At 50.6% G+C, this 18,167-nt stretch overlaps 1 protein-coding gene, 1 long non-coding RNA gene and 2 other non-coding genes across 6 annotated transcripts in view; 1 reads left to right on the top strand and 3 right to left on the bottom strand.

Annotated features, from left to right (window-relative positions):
* Positions 1 to 1,541: 1,541 nt before the first annotated feature.
* LOC143155873 (uncharacterized) lies at positions 1,542 to 6,275 on the bottom strand. Of its 3 annotated transcripts, none has more exons than XR_012994488.1 (2): positions 6,173 to 6,275; positions 1,542 to 1,804 (listed from the first exon to the last, which is right to left on the bottom strand). It is a non-coding gene; the product is annotated as an uncharacterized LOC143155873 (long non-coding RNA). The 3 variants fall into 3 exon arrangements; XR_012994487.1 differs by lacking the exon at positions 6,173 to 6,275 and adding an exon at positions 5,342 to 5,456; XR_012994486.1 differs by lacking the exon at positions 6,173 to 6,275 and adding an exon at positions 4,749 to 5,066.
* TRNAP-AGG (transfer RNA proline (anticodon AGG)) lies at positions 5,236 to 5,307 on the top strand. The gene has a single exon. It is a non-coding gene; the product is annotated as a tRNA-Pro (tRNA).
* TRNAP-CGG (transfer RNA proline (anticodon CGG)) lies at positions 5,883 to 5,954 on the bottom strand. The gene has a single exon. It is a non-coding gene; the product is annotated as a tRNA-Pro (tRNA).
* A 1,944-nt stretch (positions 6,276 to 8,219) lies between the features above and the next one.
* RCSD1 (RCSD domain containing 1) overlaps positions 8,220 to 18,167 on the bottom strand; it is a 37,216-nt gene continuing 27,268 nt past the window's right edge. The window contains exons 3-7 of the mRNA XM_076351232.1: positions 15,630 to 15,719; positions 14,213 to 14,284; positions 12,676 to 12,879; positions 11,161 to 11,809; positions 8,220 to 10,303 (exon numbers count right to left, since the gene is read on the bottom strand). Of these exons, the coding sequence (XP_076207347.1) occupies positions 11,174 to 11,809; positions 12,676 to 12,879; positions 14,213 to 14,284; positions 15,630 to 15,719 (1,002 nt within the window). The 3' untranslated portion in view covers positions 8,220 to 10,303; positions 11,161 to 11,173. The remainder of the gene's footprint in view (positions 10,304 to 11,160; positions 11,810 to 12,675; positions 12,880 to 14,212; positions 14,285 to 15,629; positions 15,720 to 18,167) is intronic.

The following is an 18,167-nucleotide window of genomic DNA, read 5'->3' on the forward strand; positions in this document are numbered from 1 at the left end:
GGAGCGATCCGTCAAGTCCAGGTGCCCTATCCGGGCAGGGAACGCACTGGCCCGCCCCCCGAGCCGGGAACGTAACTAGCTCTCCCCCCTCCCCCGGCGGGTGGTGGTGTGGGGCTGTCCTTGCGGGTGTGGCGTGCTCGGGGATCGCGGGCCCGCCGGAGCTGCCCCCGCTTCGGTGAAGTCCGGGGGACCCGGGCACAGAAGCGCGGCGGCGGCGGCGGCATGTCCAGTCGTGCTGGCAGGGGGGAGGCCTGGAAACGCCGGGTCTCGCCACTGACAAACGCTTCGGCCTCTGTAGGCAGCGGGACGAGCCCGTGCCCCCGCGCCGCGGTGCGTACGGCCGCAGCCTGCCCGCGCTGCCGTCCGCCTGCCTTCGCCTCGCCTGTGCCGCGTCCTCGCTGGCCTGCATCCCTGCTGCCCTGCCTCCGTAGGGGCGCAGCAAGGGAGTCCGAGGCAGCCCGGCGCCAAATGCCCTCGCCTCAGGCTCTGGTTCTGCCTGAGAACCACCTTTTCCACCTGTGTGGAAAGCTTAACTGGGTGCCTTCGGAGGCACGCTAACGATCTTCCTATTTTACATTAAAAAAATACTTAAAGTAACTGACAGTCATGCAAAGGGAGTTGTGCATTTGTCAGCCAAGATCTACATGAGAGCTGTGGGTCTGTTGCTGTTGCAACCTGCGAGGACCACAGCAGAGTCCAGTTTGATGGCAGCACAGTGCGGTGTCTCAGTCTCTGCGATGTGAATCTCTTGCCATGCATTTGCTAGGCCCAGTTTTCCAAAGAGAAACAACAGAAGTAAGCTGCGGTGCTCATTTAGTGCCCCGGCCTCTGCGCAGGCATCGGCAAGCGAGTTCCCCCGGCCGCACGTTGCAGTACCAGCTAGCAAGCGCACATCCCGAGTGCTTGTCCCAAGCTGCTGGGGAAGCAGGAGAGTGCTGCTGCAGGCTGCGAGCACAGATGAGGGTGGGTCCCCTCCACCTCCACTGAGGTCCTTCTTGTTCTTCCCCATTAACTCAGCCTGTTTTGGCGTGTGTTGCCTGTAAGTACAGGCTCCTTCAGAAGCTCTCCTGCTATGCCAATCGCGTAACCGCCTTTGCCTTTCGCCTGAAAATGCCTGCTTGGAATTTCCCCCGGCTTACTGACTGGACTCCCTGACGTTACAGACCTGAGACCACGCTTTCACCCCTCCTTCTTTATCTCCTTGCTTTGCTCCCTCTCCTTTGGGAGCCTCTTTGCGTACGTTTCCTCTTTTGCTAAGCTATGTATTTTAAAGAAGTGGCACAAGCTTAGTCATATCACAAGGCTATTGCTCACTGCATCCATGAGACGTCAGAGGCCTGCAATGTACTCGGTTCGCTCCTGCCCGGTGCTCCGTGGATGCTAGTCCTCTCCCAGATGCATGTGCCACTACAGTTTCTCTGCCACTCCCTGGCCACCTGATCACATCTGCAGATGAAAGAGGCCACAGGAAAGCCCCGCTACTGTGTGCCGTGTTGAGGAGGGCCATGACTGTGGGGATTGAGGCACGGACTCTGGCCGGAGGCAACCAAAGACCTTTATTATACATTAAGCTCTCCTCTTATACAAAACTCAAGTGTTCACGCGCTATCAGCAGCTTACTGATAGGGTACAGCCTTTTGATCACGCGCATCTAGACACAAGCACATAGGCTAGTCTTCTATAAACACAGCAGTTTCTTCTTACTTGTTGTTCTCTTCTCACGGACACAAGGCTCGGTCGTCCGGTCAAACTCTGCAATGCTTGTCGTCGGGCTGCCTATCCCCACACATGACGAAGCAAGCCCCTGCAAAAACACAGGCAGATTTTTTTTTCTAGCTGTGATGCAGACACCAGGTTCACAGCTCTTGTGGGATTTAAAATGTAACGGTGTATGCATTCGTTATTCACGCCCTAGGGGGAGGCTCTGGAGCATGTTCTTCAGCTAACCGTTGTATATGTTTTCTAGAAACCCAGGCTACCAGAAATCCAGGGCAGCAATTGGGAATAAAGATCCACACAGGCAACTCTTTGTATCACAGGGAATTACCACCTTGTGTGGTTGCCACCTCACGTAGTCCCTCTGACTTCCCTTGCAGGTGAGCCTTTAGCCAACTCATCAAAATCTCCCCTTTCCAAATGGAGCAGAAACCGATACGCAGTGATAAGCCTTTCATCCCACGCCCTTTTGCCTCAATACTCCCTCAGAGCTCTTCCTTTCCACGGAAACTCCACCCGCCCTTACAGCTCCCCTCAGTCACTGGAAGTGCTCTACCCATATGGAAGCACCTCAATACCCAAAGTTCACTGTTTACCTTCAGGTCCTTCAGTACTGCAGTTTAAAAATGTTCAATCCCCTGAACAGGCCAAGCTTTGTCTTTCTAGGCATTTTTTCAAGATAGCCAACCCAAAGTTTTTAAAAAAAATATATCCTTTTTCTTATTCTCAAATTCACTGTCCTTCACAGAGCTCAAGCGTTCTCTTTTTCAGTACTAATAAGCCTGATTCGGCCACACGTGCCCCTTGCCAGAGGATTCCTACACTATCTCCCTTCCGTGACAGAGCTGATATAACATTGTCACAGGTACAGCCCTACGAGTGTCCCGTTCGCTGTGTAGTAGTACTGCTGTTCAATACAGAGAACATCTGGGAGAGATGTTCTACTTACTGTAGACCTTTTTTTTTTCCAGACAGTAATGATCAAATTACTGTCTTCTGCTACTTTCAGAAGAGGAAGCGAGGTGCTGGAGCAAACCTAATTTGTCCTGAGAAACATATACCACATTTGTACGTTGTGACATGTTACTATTAAGGTTATGACAAAAAGAAGTGGGAACACTTCTCGGAGTAAGCTGTTAAATGCAGAGCCTGCAAGCTGTACTACACAATTCCTTAACTCATCTCAGCACACAACTCCCTGATAAGCTAAGCCAATTAAAGGTGTAGTTGCTGCCGTCCTTTCTCCCTCTAGCTATTCAACTCTACTCTCCGTCTACTGATAATACCAGTATTTATCAAATTTCTTAGTAATTCAGCTCATTTAGCTGGCAACAAACTCATTTTTTCTGTCTGCGTATGGAGAGGTGGGGACTTACTTTTCTTCACACTGAAGCCATTCCCTGTAAGGTCGGACAAGCAGCAGTGACAGAGCAGGACTGCCCCAATAAGGTCAGACAAGCAGCAGTGACAGAGCAGGACTGCCCACAGTGGGGCAAGAGAGACTGCCGCAGCCTCCTGGCAGGCTGCTGCCAAGTTGCCTAACTGGTTTCTGAGCTTTCTCACACGCAGTAAAATCAGCATTCAGTCCCACCAGAGAAGGAGAAATGCTTTTGTGTCCTTTTTGTTTCCGCTTATCACAAAAGGAAGATCTAAAAAAGTGCATGTCACTGGGGAGGAGGTTAAGTAATTTTTTTCACGGTCGCTGTTTATGTTAGAAATTCAGACCTTTGTTATCCTACCGTTTTGGAGAGCTCTCCAGTAGCTTGCCAGAGAGAGCAAGCAGGATTATGATGTCAAACAAAATAAGGGTAACATCTTCTAGGAGGAGAAGCCAAATATATTCAGACTGATTTTACATTTTTAATGGTTTTGATTGTTTTCTATTTAGCTTGCATCTCTGCACCTCCTCGAGGAATTGTACAGTAGACACTGTTTAGTGCACAGAGAGATGCATTCCTGCAAAAATAACCCACCCAACACGTTCATTTTGAAACAGTAAGAGAAGAACATGAGAGAGAAAGAAAAAATAGGCTCTATTTGTAAAAGAAAGTATTGGGAGTCTATTCCAACATTACTTTTTCCTCTGCAAGTTGGGAGAAATTATGACTAGCAGATACATTTATATTTACTCTGGTTAAATAGAAATGCAGTAGTTCTTTCAAAACTCAGAGCTGGCAGCAGCACAGTAATTGCGTATGTTACTTGAAGAGTTTGATAATTATTTTTCCATAATTCAATTAAGAAGAATGTCTTGGATCACCCACTATGCAAGGGTAAGTGATCTGAGGAAACCTTACACTGGAAAAAGATGCTAATGATGAGCTATTCCAGTGCTGAACTGATGCTAAGGAACAGCTCGAGCCACAAGTATTCTTGATAATCTTGATATATAAAAAAGCCCACAAAATGAAGGCAATTATTTTTCCTGTCTCTCCCTCCTACCTTCCCCCCAGTTTCTTGAAACGTAGACAACATTAGTTTAGCGACTGTTACTGTATGGAGACAAGAGCCAAGGTAGCACTAACCTCTAGCCTGACCAGCATCAGTGTTTGTCCTAAGAAGACTCTGATATTTAAACAGGTGTGCATAAAATCATCCCCTGTAAAGTAGGAAAGTAACGCCACCACTGCTCGGCTGTAGTACAGTTTTAAATTATGGAAATGAACCATGAACCTCCCTTCTTTTGGTTGGGGTTTGTGGTTTGACTGCTGCGGTTAATGGCTAGACGTATATTAAGCAGATTTTGCACACAAGGGTAGATAGGGTTGCCACAGTGATTGGGAGAAACCCGGAGAGCAACAGCACGCACAGTAACAGTGCATGTGCCTCATGAGTCATATGGAGCACTGCAAAAAAGCAGGACAGGCTGCGCATCGATTTGTTTGAGCTGTCCCGACAAGGCCACTGCAGGACAACAGTCCCCGTAAGCCCTGACCACTCCTTGGTGGGCTGCTGGCCACACCGGTGAGGCTGCTGCACCGGCAGGGCAGGCGTTCAGACGGCTGTGTTGGCTGCCCAGCTGGCACACTCACCCCTCACAGGCACCCCCTGCCTGGGCAGGCACAGGCTGAGGTAAACCACAGCGGTCACGGCCTCCCAGGCTGAGGCAGGGGGGGAAACTTCGGCCTCCACTGCCTCCGGGCTGCTGCGAGTCAGATTATGGGCTGGCACCGCTCTGCGAACACTTGGCTGTCACGAAGCCCGTTTACCACCTCACGTTTATGTAACGCGGTTTTCTGGGGGCCTCTCATCCGTCTCTGTTATGAGCTCGCAGGCACGGCTGTAGTAGAAGAGAGCGTTCAGGCCTGGCGAACGATCCCCGTGTGTACCTGCAGCCTGCTTCTGCTCCAACCGACAGCGCGGCCCGAGGCCTGCACCGCCTCCCCCCGCGGGCAGCCCCCACGGCCGGGCGGGCGCCGGGGCGGTCGGAGACGGTCGCCAACGGCCGCCGGGCCGGGCCGAGCCGCGCGGCAGCAGTCGAGCCTTCCTCTGGACGGGAGAAAACCCTTTTCTCGCGGCGGCTCGTTGGTCTAGGGGTATGATTCTCGCTTAGGGTGCGAGAGGTCCCGGGTTCAAATCCCGGACGAGCCCGATCTTTTCCTTTCTCCCCCAACCACCCCCCTACCTCCCTGCCCCGCTCCTCATCCCAGCACCAGTGACGCGAACCGGTGCCCTCCGCCGCGTTCCTCAGGCAGGCAGCGGCGGCTCCCACACACAGCGAAGGACCGCGCGCAGGACAATGAGACGCGTTCCCTTTTAATGCAAAGAATATGCGTTAATAACTCACAAGGAAGGGAGGGATCATCCCTCGTCTTACGCCCCCCCTTCGCCTCGCACAAGGCGCCTCTGCCCCGAATTGAGGCCCCTGCCTTCTCCCTTACCCTTCCTTAACCCCACGCGCACCCCCGACGAGACGGGGCTGCGGGACGGCTCCTCCCCCTCCCCGAGGGCCCACCTCTGTCCCCCACGGTGGCTCTGCCTCCGCAAAATCCCGGCCGTGCCGCCGGAACACCGCGGAGCCTGCCGCTCCCCCCGGCACCAGCTCCGGCTCCTTCCCCCGAGCCCACCCTCCCGCCGCGGGCGGGCCCCAGGCGCCGAGGCAGCAAAAACGCAGGGAGGCACGGCGGCAGCAAAACGGGAGGTGCCACCACTCCCCCCTTCTCAGCGGGCTCGTCCGGGATTTGAACCCGGGACCTCTCGCACCCGAAGCGAGAATCATACCCCTAGACCAACGAGCCGCTCTCTGGTGCCTCTTTCCCAGCTCAGCACTTCACTGACTTCCCGCCTCCTGCCGCCCAGCGCCACCTACCCCCCCCGCCCGGTGCCTTCATTGGGTCTGCCCTTTCCTCCCGCACCGGATTCTCAATGGTTCTGCCCACCGCTTCGGAAGACACCATTCCTCTCCCTAACTGCGGAGGCTGCTGCGATCTCCCCCTGCCCCCCCCGCCGGGCTAACCCGTGGCATCGCCCTTCCCCCGATCCTACGACTCCGCTTGGTCGAGACGATTCCAAGTCCCCGCGGGGGGGAGCAGCGGCACCCGCGGCGCTCCCCTGCTCGGATGCCGCTCCTGCGCTCTTCCGAGGGGGGAGGAACGCACCCCCCCCCCCCCCGGCTTCGCGCTCGCGCCCGACGGGCAGGCACGGTCAGCGGGGCTCGAAGCCGGGCGAGCTCATACTCAGCGGAGGGGAAGGGGGGAATGGGAAACACCTCCTTCCCCCCCCCCCCCCGAACGGCTTTGGTTTATCCCGGCCCGCGGTTTGCCCGAGCCATTAGGCGCTGCGCCCCCTCGAGGTGTGAAGGCGGGCGGCGGCGGGCTCCGCTGTCCTCACTGGGGCGGGCGGAGCGACAGGCAGGCGGGCAGGGTCGTCCACCCTCCCGCTGTGTGGGTTTGGGTGTGTGGGATACGCACGTAAGTACGTATGCAAGTGTGTACGAATCCTCTCGTGGCAGCCCCCCAAGTGGGTGAGGTGAGGGTCTGTGGGGTGGCCCGGCCTGTTCGGAGGCAGCTGGTGGCTCCCTTCCAGCAAGTCGCCCGAGGAGCGGCCGCTGGGGCCCGCTGGAGACTGCAAGGGAAATGGCTTAACAAAGGGCCTTGGGCCTCCGAGAAAAGTGCCTCGGCGTCGGGAGTGTGTTACTCGGCTGCTGGGGCCCAGAGTTGCCGGCGGCGTTCCTTTGATTTCTGAACCCACTCCACCCTGCTGCTTTGTCTCCCACTCTGATGCGCTGTATCCTGCTAATGCCTCTTGTCACCCTCACGCTTAGTCCTCATGTTTCTACACCTCCGTACTGGCCTCTTTTGCATCCCAGATCTTTCAAAAAACCCTATTCTTCCCATCACTAATTGCGCTCAGTCCTTATCCATCCAACACTTTCTTGTGGCTCACACTACAGTTTAAACACAGTCCAATCAAAAAATAACCATAAAAACAAGATCTCAGCCAAACACAACTGCAACAGTCTCCTTGCTCTTGAGCTGCATTCCTTTCTCCACTTTATCTTTAATCTTGCTCTGTTTTTCCTCCTTCCCCCCCAGTTTAAGGGTCTTCTGGCCTGTAAGGTTTTTTACTTTTTTTTTAGTCTTTCAGGCACCATCCACACCTGAGGAACTGCATAAATTATATCAGATTTTTCTTGCTGAGGGCATTTTCCTGTTCGACCGTCAGTGTCCTTACACCAGATGTTATACACTCCTGCCTCAGGAATTTGACAGATACGTATGAATAGGCACCCCCACCCTATATACCAAGCCAAGCTGTGGTCTACATTTCAGTCAAAACTTTTTGACTCTCTACACCTCGTGGATACAAGACCACGCTGCCCGAGCCAATGTTTCCTGGTAGTATGGATGGGGCAGGGATACACGCCCACATGTATCCTCTGCTTTTGCAGTGTCACAATGCTAATACTGGCCAAAGAGTCTTTTCTAAAATTGCTCTCACTTGGCCTGCAGACGAGGCAAGGTTTGCGCGCCGCCTGAGCAAGCATCACCCCAAGAGGGATGCGTAGAGGCCTTCAGCTGAGAAACAGGCATCTTTTTTCCTGCAACTTGTAAAGCCATCAAGGATGAAGATGGTGATGCAACTTCTGGCACAGAAAGTCTCTAAACTGGTGATTGCCAGAAGCTGGGAAATCTCACAGGAAGGGTCACTGTGTCGCCTTGTTTTTTTATGCTTCCCCTGAACAAGGATGCTGTTGGAGAAATGGCACTAGGCTAGATGGCTTTGCTTTCTTCTGTTCCTAGATACCTGATACCTGCAGGGCTGGGGCAGGGACTGGGGCAGTCTCCAGTGTCACTGCTTGCCCCAAAGAACACCTTCCTTTGTGGATTAAGCACATTGGTTATTGCTGTTCCCCAAAAGTAAACAATGCCACAAATTAAATTAAAATTTAATGTTAAACTGATCCAATGGCAGTGGAAATCCTACCCCTGTTTTGCCTGCTGCTACCAGCTCTCTCCATCCTTCCTCAGGCTCCTTCATCTCCCCAGGAGGAAACACACGGATTTTGGTTTGCTTTGGTTTTATTCCACCATTTATTTCTTCTGTTTCTCCCTCGGATTTCCATTCCCTTGCTCGGGACACACATACTCATTCTCTAAACAGGCACACATATATCTATATATACAGTAAGGCACAATCATTCACATCCAGATGGGATACTCTGCTGAGAGAAGAAACAGGGTACAGCGAATGATTGCAGCCTGCCCTGGAATACAAGCTCTAACAGATTTAAATGGATTCAAAGGCAGCAATGCTCCACAACATGGCTCAAAAGGATGTGGGGGTCGTGTTTGCCAACAGGCCCGTGCTACGCAGGAGGGTCAACGCTGCTGGCTCTCAGCAAATGACGCCTCAGTGCTCTCATCTGGGAAAAAGAATGGCAGGGCACAGAGCCACTTCTTTCCTCGCAGTTTTAGAGCTGGTGAACAGAAAGGCGATATCCCTCAAAACCATCGGGTTTGTAACACTGCTGTGTTGCAGAGCCCCCTCAAGGATGGATGTGGGCTGTGTTGTGTAAAATGCTTGTGCCTGTCCAGAGAGACAGTGACAACCCAAGCCTCCGACTCTGCTCAGCTTAACGTTTGCTAGGAGGAGCTTTGTGATGGATGAAGAGGAGCTGTGTGGTTCTGCCCTTGATCTCTCTAGCTGCGCCTGTGTTGCTGGGTTCTAGGTGGCTGGCGGCAGGTTCAAGCACTGGCCCCTGACCATTCACACCGCCTAACAGCTAGCTGACTGCTTGGCTCAGCTTTTGGCAAGTCTGGCTCGCTGTCTCCAGTGAGCCCAGACTTGTCCACAGCTCCACGTCACGCTGTGGATGTAAGCTCTATGGCCTTGAGCCAGAGCAGCTTTTTATTCAGTATTGCAGATACAGCTTCAAGCACTACTGTCAGGAAACTGGTCAGGTGAGGGTCTGTTATCTGTCTTTCCATGAATAACTTATTTATTATGGGCAACATTTACTCTCCAGATGTAAAAGCTTTTTTGGCTTAGCAACTGCTAGACCCATGACTTAACTAGTACCCCAAGAGTGAATGCAAATCTAGTACAATGCCTAAGTACTTAGGAGGGACTGGCTATCTGACCATCACCTACTCATATTCAGTCAGGCCATATGACTGGAAACTCGGCCATCTAAGACCTCTTCTTTGACCTACATAAAATTAATCAGCTGTTTCCAGTAAGCCAGGTTGCTTTCTATCATGACTGGCACTTGGTGGCCACACACTGAAAGTTTCAAAAGAGAATCAAAAGATTGGATAGGGTCTGGAAGTGAGAAAGACTGACGGACAGGTGGCCTTTCTAAACCTGGACTGGAGCCCAGAGCCAGATAAGAAAACTTGGTGCTTTTGCAGCACATCTTTTTCTGTGCATCAAATCTGTTGGTTGTTACTTTCCACCAGCACTAAAAAAAACCCCAGAGTTGAAGCACACAGAAAAATTGCCTACCACAGCCGGCTGTTTCACAGATCAGCCAGCTCGACCCCCACTTCAAAGGGATTTTATGCTTTATGAACGATGTCCTATGAGTTTTCCCTGTGTTCAGGGTTCACATTGTCTGCCATCCAGTATATATGGAGAAAACATACTTTTTCCTACTGTTAAAACATTAGTTACTGAAATTTGAAACCCCAAATTATTTCAAAAGAAGCTACCAAAAAGGCACCATACATGTATGTATATAACTGATGAACTTCATCTAAGACCAATGCAGGAGAGAAGAAAAAGACATTTTGGAGCAGGATGAAGGAGTAGAGGGACCAGGAGTGGTGGTGGCTGCTGGCTCCAGGACAGCACGTATCAGGTCTCTCAGTCCCTGAAAATCACCGAGGAACATCAGCCAACACCTCAGTTTTGAACTCCGAAGCGATTGCAAGCCAGTCTCTTGTTCCGACTGTCCCAAAATATGATGGTACAAAGCAGAGAGCCAGCGAGCAGCCACTCAGCTCCGGGATGAGTCTAGACCTTGGGGGATATCCGTATTCTGCTCCTCTCCTGCCATGGAAGGTTTTCCAGTAGCTTCCACCTTGATTGGGTTAGATGGCTCCTATTCACATGTTAAGTCTCCTGTGCCCTGATTGGGTACGTCCTTTTGAGAGAGGAAAAGTAAGGAAATTATGAAAAGTGATCATGGGTCTAAGTAAATACAGTGCTGGGGAGTCTATGACCTGGGGGTACTTTGGTAGTTTCCATGCTAGGAGGCAAAGGCAACCTGCAGCCTGAGCACCAGCCTGCTTCCTTCAGTTGCTCCTTGCCAAAGCAAGGAGGCATTTGAAGAGGGGACAGGTGGTTGGGGTGGAATGAGATATTTCCTCAGGCATCTGTGGCTACGTTATCTGTGGTTAGAGAATATGTAAGAAGCTACATGGAACAAGCCCCACTTTAGCCAGTGGAAATCCTCTTTTACTTCAAGTGGCAGAGGCCCGTGTTTGCGTGCTTCGAGGGCTGATCATGAAACTGGTATGTGTGCAAACACTATTTTTGCTGGCAAAGCTAACAAGCTAAACACAGAGAGAGAGAGAATATATATGTATGCATGTATATATACATGTGCGCACATATACATATAAGTATGTGTATGTAAGGAAGCATATTGAGATAGTATATATGTGGTTACTGCTGGGGAAAAGTGCTTGTTCCTGCAAGTACTTTCAAATTGCTTCCAAAACAGCAATTGAGCAGCGTGCCTGGTGGGCAGAGCCTCTCCATTTTACTGAATACAGAATTGGCTTTGCTTCTTCTCCATCCTCTCTCTCTCTACCACCACCCAGGAGGGCTGGTTGTTTTAAATACCCTGCCTTGCAGCCTCTGCAGGCCTGAGATTTGATACTTTTGAGATGTGGGGAGCAGCAAAAATGTTGGTGTGTTCTGTCATAGTTGCCATTTTCATTAATAAGCAAAACCCTCTGGTATTTTAGGAGCCATCGTCATGCTGACCTATCTTACCTGTGTGTCACAGTTACGCTGTGCCCTGGTCCTGCGTGGCTGACGTTGAAGGCTCGCTGGCAGTCTCTAAGCCCATTGCGTCCTGCAGCGGTTCAGGTGCCAGTGGTGTTTCTTCAGTGTCTGACGTTCTCCGTGCGTCTGTGCTCTCACTGGTCTCCTTTGCTTCAGCTTCAGCTTCTTCCTTCTGCTTGTCCCCCTTTTCCTGTTCACAGGCACTGCCTTGCTGCTCTTCTCCCTGCGGACCCTCGCACACCTTCTCCTCCTTGTTTCCAGAGGGAAGCGGGGGAGAGTTCTCCTCCCCTGTGGCACCACGACACACTTCCTCCTCCTTTGTATCCCCTGCGTTACTCTTGCAAGGAGTCATTTCCTCTGCCTGTTTTTCCCCTTTTTCTTCATCTTCTGATCTGCTGGATCCTCTCCTTGATGGGGGCTTCTCATCAGACCCTGTCTGTTTCTTTTGCTCTTTGCTCCCTGTTTCTTCCTCCTCTGTCTTGCCTTTGGGCCCAAACACCTCATCCTCATCTTCCTTGGCACCATTTTCTGGAGAGGAGGTGTTGACCCCTAAATCTTCCCCGTCTCCATACTCAGACAGAGATCTTCGGAACCTCCTGGAGGGAGGCCTGCGCTTTATCGATCCCCGCGTCCGCACCTTGGAGGCAGGAAAAGCAGACATTGAAACAGACGAAGAGAGCAATACTGCAAAGCAGGAAAGCACAACAGAGGAAAATACCATGGGAAACTTGATTGCTATGCTGGTGGCTTCACTTTTCCTGCTCTGCTACTGAGAGGTAGGAAGACGAGGGCTCCTATCCCTGTGAGACTACTTTAGAGGACAAGCAGCTCCCTAATATATGCCTCCTTTCCTTCTGTAAAGCTCGTGCTGGAGATCATTGTCCCAGTTTAAACTGTGGCTCCTTGTCCAAGTTAGACTCTAAACCCAAGGACGCTGCATTCATTATGCAGGTGCTGCTGACTCTGGATGTCAGCCTTTTCTACTCTTGGCAGTTTGGTGGTTGAGGAAGGAGTCTGCATTCCAGTTGATGATGGTGAATGCAGGTTACAGCTTCCCATTTAAGCGCTGTGCACTCTGTGGGACACCTGGCAAACTGTCGTGCTCTACGTGGCTCCCTAAACTGCACCTCAGCCGCCTTTGACGTTTGCTGGCACATGGCACCACCTCCTCACAGTGCTCCCTGCCCAGGTACCAGCCACCCTGTTACTGCTGAGCTGAAGTGACTGCGTCCTGCCATTTCACCCCTTCCCTTTACCCATTTGGCCAGGAAGGCTGCTGGAGCTGCTTGACCATGAAGCTCCATGTGCAGGGGGGCAGAGACGAGACTCCACAGAGCTACACTGAAAGGCTGTTTCGAACCCAGTGCATAGATCTCCTCCCTTGGCTACAAATGTACACTGTTATGGCAGGACTGAGGGCTATGGCCTCCTCTTCCTCTTCATCCCCAAGTAATAAGCAAGCCTTATCCTGCTGTGATGGAGAAATCCTAGCACATACCCTACCTTATTATAGAATTGCAGCTGAGTGCCTTCTGGCGGTTGATCAAAGCTGACCGGCGTCTCATTCACTTCACTGGGCTGGGACTGAATCCCTGGGCTGCTGGGCGTTGAGGGAGGGGTGCTGAACGGAGAAACCAGGGCTTTCAGTCCAGGGCTTTTGGGAGATGCTCCCGGCAGCAGAGCAGCTGGAGCAAAAGCCAGATTGGCCTGCAAAGAAAAATCCCCGTCACAGGCGTGCATGACACCGGCGTGTACTACTTGCGGTAACCACACGGAGGAACCCTTGCTCTTGCCACGGGAGCTGCCACATCTCTCAGCTGTCACAACCCACATACCTTCTGGTTATGGGTCTCTCCTGGTGACACTGTCAACAAACAAGTCCGGGCAGAGAAGTTATGACTGGACATTTGCCCTTCCCCAGCAGCTGGATCTCAGGACGTGTCCTTTTGTCATCCTGAGGCCTTTTGGGATTTTCCAGTGACCCAGCCAAGCCAGCACAGTCTACAGTGGCTGAGCCGGGAGAAAGTCTGAACAAGCAGCCAGCAATCACTTCGAGATTTAAACCATCCCTGTACGTACCCAAGCAGACCTCGGATTTTCAAGCCTGGTCTGCAGGTCTTCTGAATGATCTGTGCAGTCATGAGGAATGAGAAGACCATGGAAAGAAGCAAGCTTGTGATTAACTGTGGCAAAACACTTCCTGATGGCCTGTCACTAGGAAACTCTCGTAGGCAAACGTCCTTGGGTGCATTAAGAGGGACAGTGCTATGAATAGGCTTACGTTGTGTCAGGGCAGCCAGGAGGCATTGAGCTCTGGAGCCGCACATGCTGCCAGGAGAGGCAGCTGGCAGTGCAGGGCACTATGTCTACGGGCTATGGAGTGCTGAGCTGCCCTCGGCGGCATTAATCAGGTGCCGCGGAGAGATACAAAAAGGGCAAGAACCACTGGGTGTGTTTGTGCGTAACTGGGGGAATCAAGGTGAGGGAAGTGCAGAGCTTCTAGGCACGCACAGGGGAGTGCCAGAGCCTGGAGTGCACTCCCCACTGCCAGGATTGTAACTGCCTGCGCTCAAGGCCAGCTCCCCAGTAGGGTGCAGGTGACTCAGTTTGATTTAGACTGCTGCGAAGGAAGAGCTGGAAGAAGTCTCAGCCAGGGTTTCCCTCACTTTCTCTTGTGAGCTGCATTTAAACTGAGACTACTGCCCCTGCTCCCTACCTGAGTTGTCCTGCTGCCATGCCCATGCCCAGCCATGTATCCCGCAGATCCAAATGATCCTGACCCATGCACTGACCTGCCTACGGACATGCCCGAGGATCGCTGGACTGTTTCTGATGCTGGTTACCATTACCAGACCTGCTCTGTCTTCCTTGTTTGCCTGTTGTGGGACTGGACCCTCGTCGGTGAGGCCACTACCCTGCTGTCACCCTTGGATGCTGGATCCCCTTCCCCTGCGGCTGCTCCACAAGGGAAGTAGCTATGACAAATGTCAATCAGTTTTTAATTTGCTGGGGCAGCCATGTGGGCTCTTCCAGGACCTACCTGCAGCTTTTCAATCATGGGGGAGCTTTTCACCTTGACCTTGGGAATGGGGCAAGCATTTGGAGACCGCTTCTGCAAAACAAAATGAAACATGAAAAAGTCACAGTAAAGTAGGTGAAAAAGAGGAAATACAATGAAGGTAGAAAACTTGGAATAGATAAGCAGAAAGTGTTAGTAGGGGAGCAAATGAAGTGTCATACAGCTTCTTCACACAAACATTTGCTTTCTTCTTTCCTGACCATATTCCCCTTTTGTTACCTAGCCATCCTAGGGTTCTACATACATGTATCCTTCCTCTGGGAGAAAAGGTGATTGTCTGCTTTCTGGCTGAAGTATCTGAGTTAGGTGATGTGTAATGGCTCTGCTGCTACATGGCCTTCACTAAGGTATCATGACACAGTTTCCCCTGGTATTATTTCAGGACCAGACAGATTAAAATTCTACCTCTTAAAGGGTACAAGCCTTAATGTTGGTAAAGGTTGTGAACTTTTTGTGACGGGACAGACTTTCTGCCACCACCTGACTAACAGAGTTAAAGGGTATCCGATTAGTATAGGCAGCAAAGGCCTAAGTGGCTGGAAAGGTAGAGCTATGAAAGGCTAAAAACAGGATGAGAAAGGGAGAGCATTGCTTTGAGAAGGCACATATTGCTGTTTTCAGGTCCAAAGGAAAAGGAAGGAATCTAAGATTTTAAAGCTTGTGCTTCTTTGGCATGGAGGCAGCAAGAGCCTGTAGCTGTCAGAAAAGAAGGACAAAGAACCACCCCCTTGTTAAGAGCAGGTGACAATGTGAGATTTGGTGGGTAGACCTCATATCCTGAAATACAGACGGACAGAAGTGACTGGAAAAGGCCTGAGCATAAACTTTAGTGAGTAGCAGGCAGCTTACTGGGACCTGCTCATTCAAGGGTGCTATATGGAGTACACCTCAAAACAATATTCTGTGGGTATTGCTGAAAAAAACCCTCTTCACTCTGGATTAATTATTCCTTTTTCTGAAGAAGGAAAAATCTCAAGAGCAGAACTATTACGCCATTATACTCAAACCTCTAGAGTTCATCTGAAGGCAACAAACAGCATGGATGCTCCCTGTGCTAAGCGCTGTTGAAATCTAATAAATGCCAGCAGTTCGTGCTTTAAAATGCTTGAAAGGTGGTAACTGGGTGGATTCGTGAGTGCTCTAAGGTTAAAAACAAAAACAGTAGAAATGGGATGTGTATCCATGCTACAGGAGTGGGAAACAGCGTGGAGCTGACTCTGAGTCAGTATGTGTGTGTGAGCAGGGGAAGGTTTGATGCTGCATGCTTGACATCTTTTGCTACACAGCCTGACCTCTCTGCTACCTCCAAGCTCGTGTCTCAGGAGAGAACAGGTTGCAGAGAGGAGAGGCCTTGTCCCCCTATTAAATTGATACTCACTTGCTCACCATTGTCACTTGTCTCAGTTTTGTGGGAATACAATGGAAGGGAGCATGGTGGTTTCCTCCGAGTTGGCTTATGTGGTGGTACCTAAGAGAAGAAAACAATGAACTCAGCAGCAGGGAAATCAGTTTTTTTAAAAAAGGAACTGAAATTCAAGTACCAAAGGGCATGCTCTGTAAGTGACCTGCTTGGATGGCAGGGCTTAGCTTGCCTAAAGGAGTCATCCAAAGGCAGCACAAGATATTAGCATATGGGCATGTGGCCAGCATGCTAGGTGTGCTTGTAGCATCTTGAGCCCAATCCTAGTGTTGGAAAAATAGTCTGTATCTCTTTCCACAGCATGAACCACAACACTTCAGGCTTTGTGCAAAGGACACTCTTCTAAGCTGTGGAGGGTGGAGAAGCCTTCCCAGAAGCTTCATCTTCAAAGCATCCTGGTGGAAACCCCCTCACGCTGGAATAGCTTGTTATTGTTCTCTTTCCTGTCTTATTACCAGGATTTCCTTTTAATGAGTCTCAGCTGCCTACCTGGTTCGTGATTTTCCTATTTTGCATCTGATATATTTTAGGTGCAAAAAGGGGAATTCTGACTTTTTCAACATGCCCTACAGCCCCATTCGTTTTTCTAATGAAGAGCAGCAGCTCGCAGAGACAAGTCCTCATCTGTAACCTTTAATTTGACTAAGAAACGGATTCTCCAGGGGAGAAGGAACAAGGCAACTTAATGGCAGGAACACTGGTTCCTTCTGAATGTCCTCAGGCTCTCAGAAGTACGAGAGTGCTCACTAGGAAGGAAGAGATGCATAGCACAGCACCTATGGAGTTGCTCCTTCATAACTATTGCTCTGGTCTTGAAGCCAAGCTGTCTCTATTTTTATGCCAGGTTTGTAGTCTCCTGCCAAGCGCTTAACACACTTTTTATGTGTTAACAGACAAAATAGTTGGATAATATTGTGGATCTTGGATAATATCCACAGTATAATATTGGGATAATTTTGTTACCTTCTAACAGGCAGGCATGTGAAAAGTTGGTTTACGGTGTCTTTGCCCTCTGTAGAGTTGGCTGTCTTGGAGGACCTGTCGACTTGATGTCACTTAACTTCTGGTGGTGCTGCACCCAGCCACGGCAATGCTGCGTCTCTAAGCAGCTGAGGGCAGCCCTGCCCTTATCCTTATGTCACACTAGGAAGCAATAATATCTTGTCTTATTGAAACCCCACCGTTTTGCAACCATGAAATGCTGCGCTGTGCCACAGTGAATGTATCAGAGGCTCCCTGGTTGATAGGTTCCCCTTTGCTGGCATGAGTCAAGCAAGGGTTAAAGACCATCCACTCAGCCATTAATCTGAAGCCAGCTTGAGAAAGCCGGTGGGGAAGTGACAGATGGCTTGGAGAGAAAAGACAGGAAACTTTGTCCTCCCCTGTCTCTAGAGAAAATGAGTTTCCCCCCACTGTGAGGCCCCTCCACACTGCCTTGGCCTGGGAGCAGCAGAGGTCTGCAGATAACACAGGAGAGGTCTGGGAACTTGCTGCCTTCTGAAGGGTGAGTGACTCAGTGCAATTAAATCCCATACCTTAACAGGAGGAAATGACTGTAATGGCACGGATGGAGTGGTGCACTGGTGACCAGAGGGAAAAAAAGAAGTGCTGGGGAAGAGATTGTCTATTCCCACCCTGGGGTCTGGCTATCGGAGTGCTAACCTCTGATAGACGGTGGCATGCCAGCCCTGCAGGACAGAGGTCACCATTGCATCCAGCCAAAGACAGGAGGGGTGACAGAGAGGATCCCCTTAGGCCCAGCCTGGGACATGCTGAAATCAGCTGAGCAGCAGAAGAAAGCAGTTCAGTTTTAAAGAGGCACCCACTGATTGGAGAGGGCCACCAGTAAACATTTATGCTTCTAAAAAAGTGCATAATGATACAGGGGGCTCTCCTAAAATGTCAACTTCTATCCATAAACACTCTGATTTTCCTTTCTTCCTAAGAGAGGTATTCTAGTGTTTTGCTTATCTGGTGAAAGATAGCTTGTGAGGTAATGCTTGGCATAGTGGGCTTTCAATAAAATAAAGTTTCAGCGTGATAGAGATACGCACAGAGTCTGAAATGTCATTGGGAAGAGGTAAGAGGGCAAGTAAAGAGACAGCTTTCTCTCTCAGACCCATACAGAAGGAATTACCTGGAGGAAACTCTCCTTTTGTGAACAAGGTGCCGGTGACCTGCCACTGGCTTCTACGCTGTGTAATCTGTTGTTTGCTTTCTTTTTCCATGGCTCAATATTAGCTATTTCATTATTCATTGTTGTCCTCTGCCCACAAAAGCCAGCCCAGATAGTACATGCATTGCTCTCTGCTACTGTTAGGTATATATGTGTACCCTACCAAGCTTTCCATTGTCTCAGTTACACTGTCTAGCTGTCCTGAGGTATGGCTCTACCAAGATACTTGTCCACAAGTCGGCAGTACATGGAAGATACTGACATAGCTTGCATTGCACTAGGAGACAAATCCTTTGCGAAGATTCAAAATCAAGGTGGAT

The sequence above is a fragment of the Aptenodytes patagonicus genome, chromosome 1 (assembly GCF_965638725.1).
Source record: "Aptenodytes patagonicus chromosome 1, bAptPat1.pri.cur, whole genome shotgun sequence".
In the NCBI taxonomy this organism is placed as follows: Eukaryota; Metazoa; Chordata; class Aves; order Sphenisciformes; family Spheniscidae; genus Aptenodytes; species Aptenodytes patagonicus.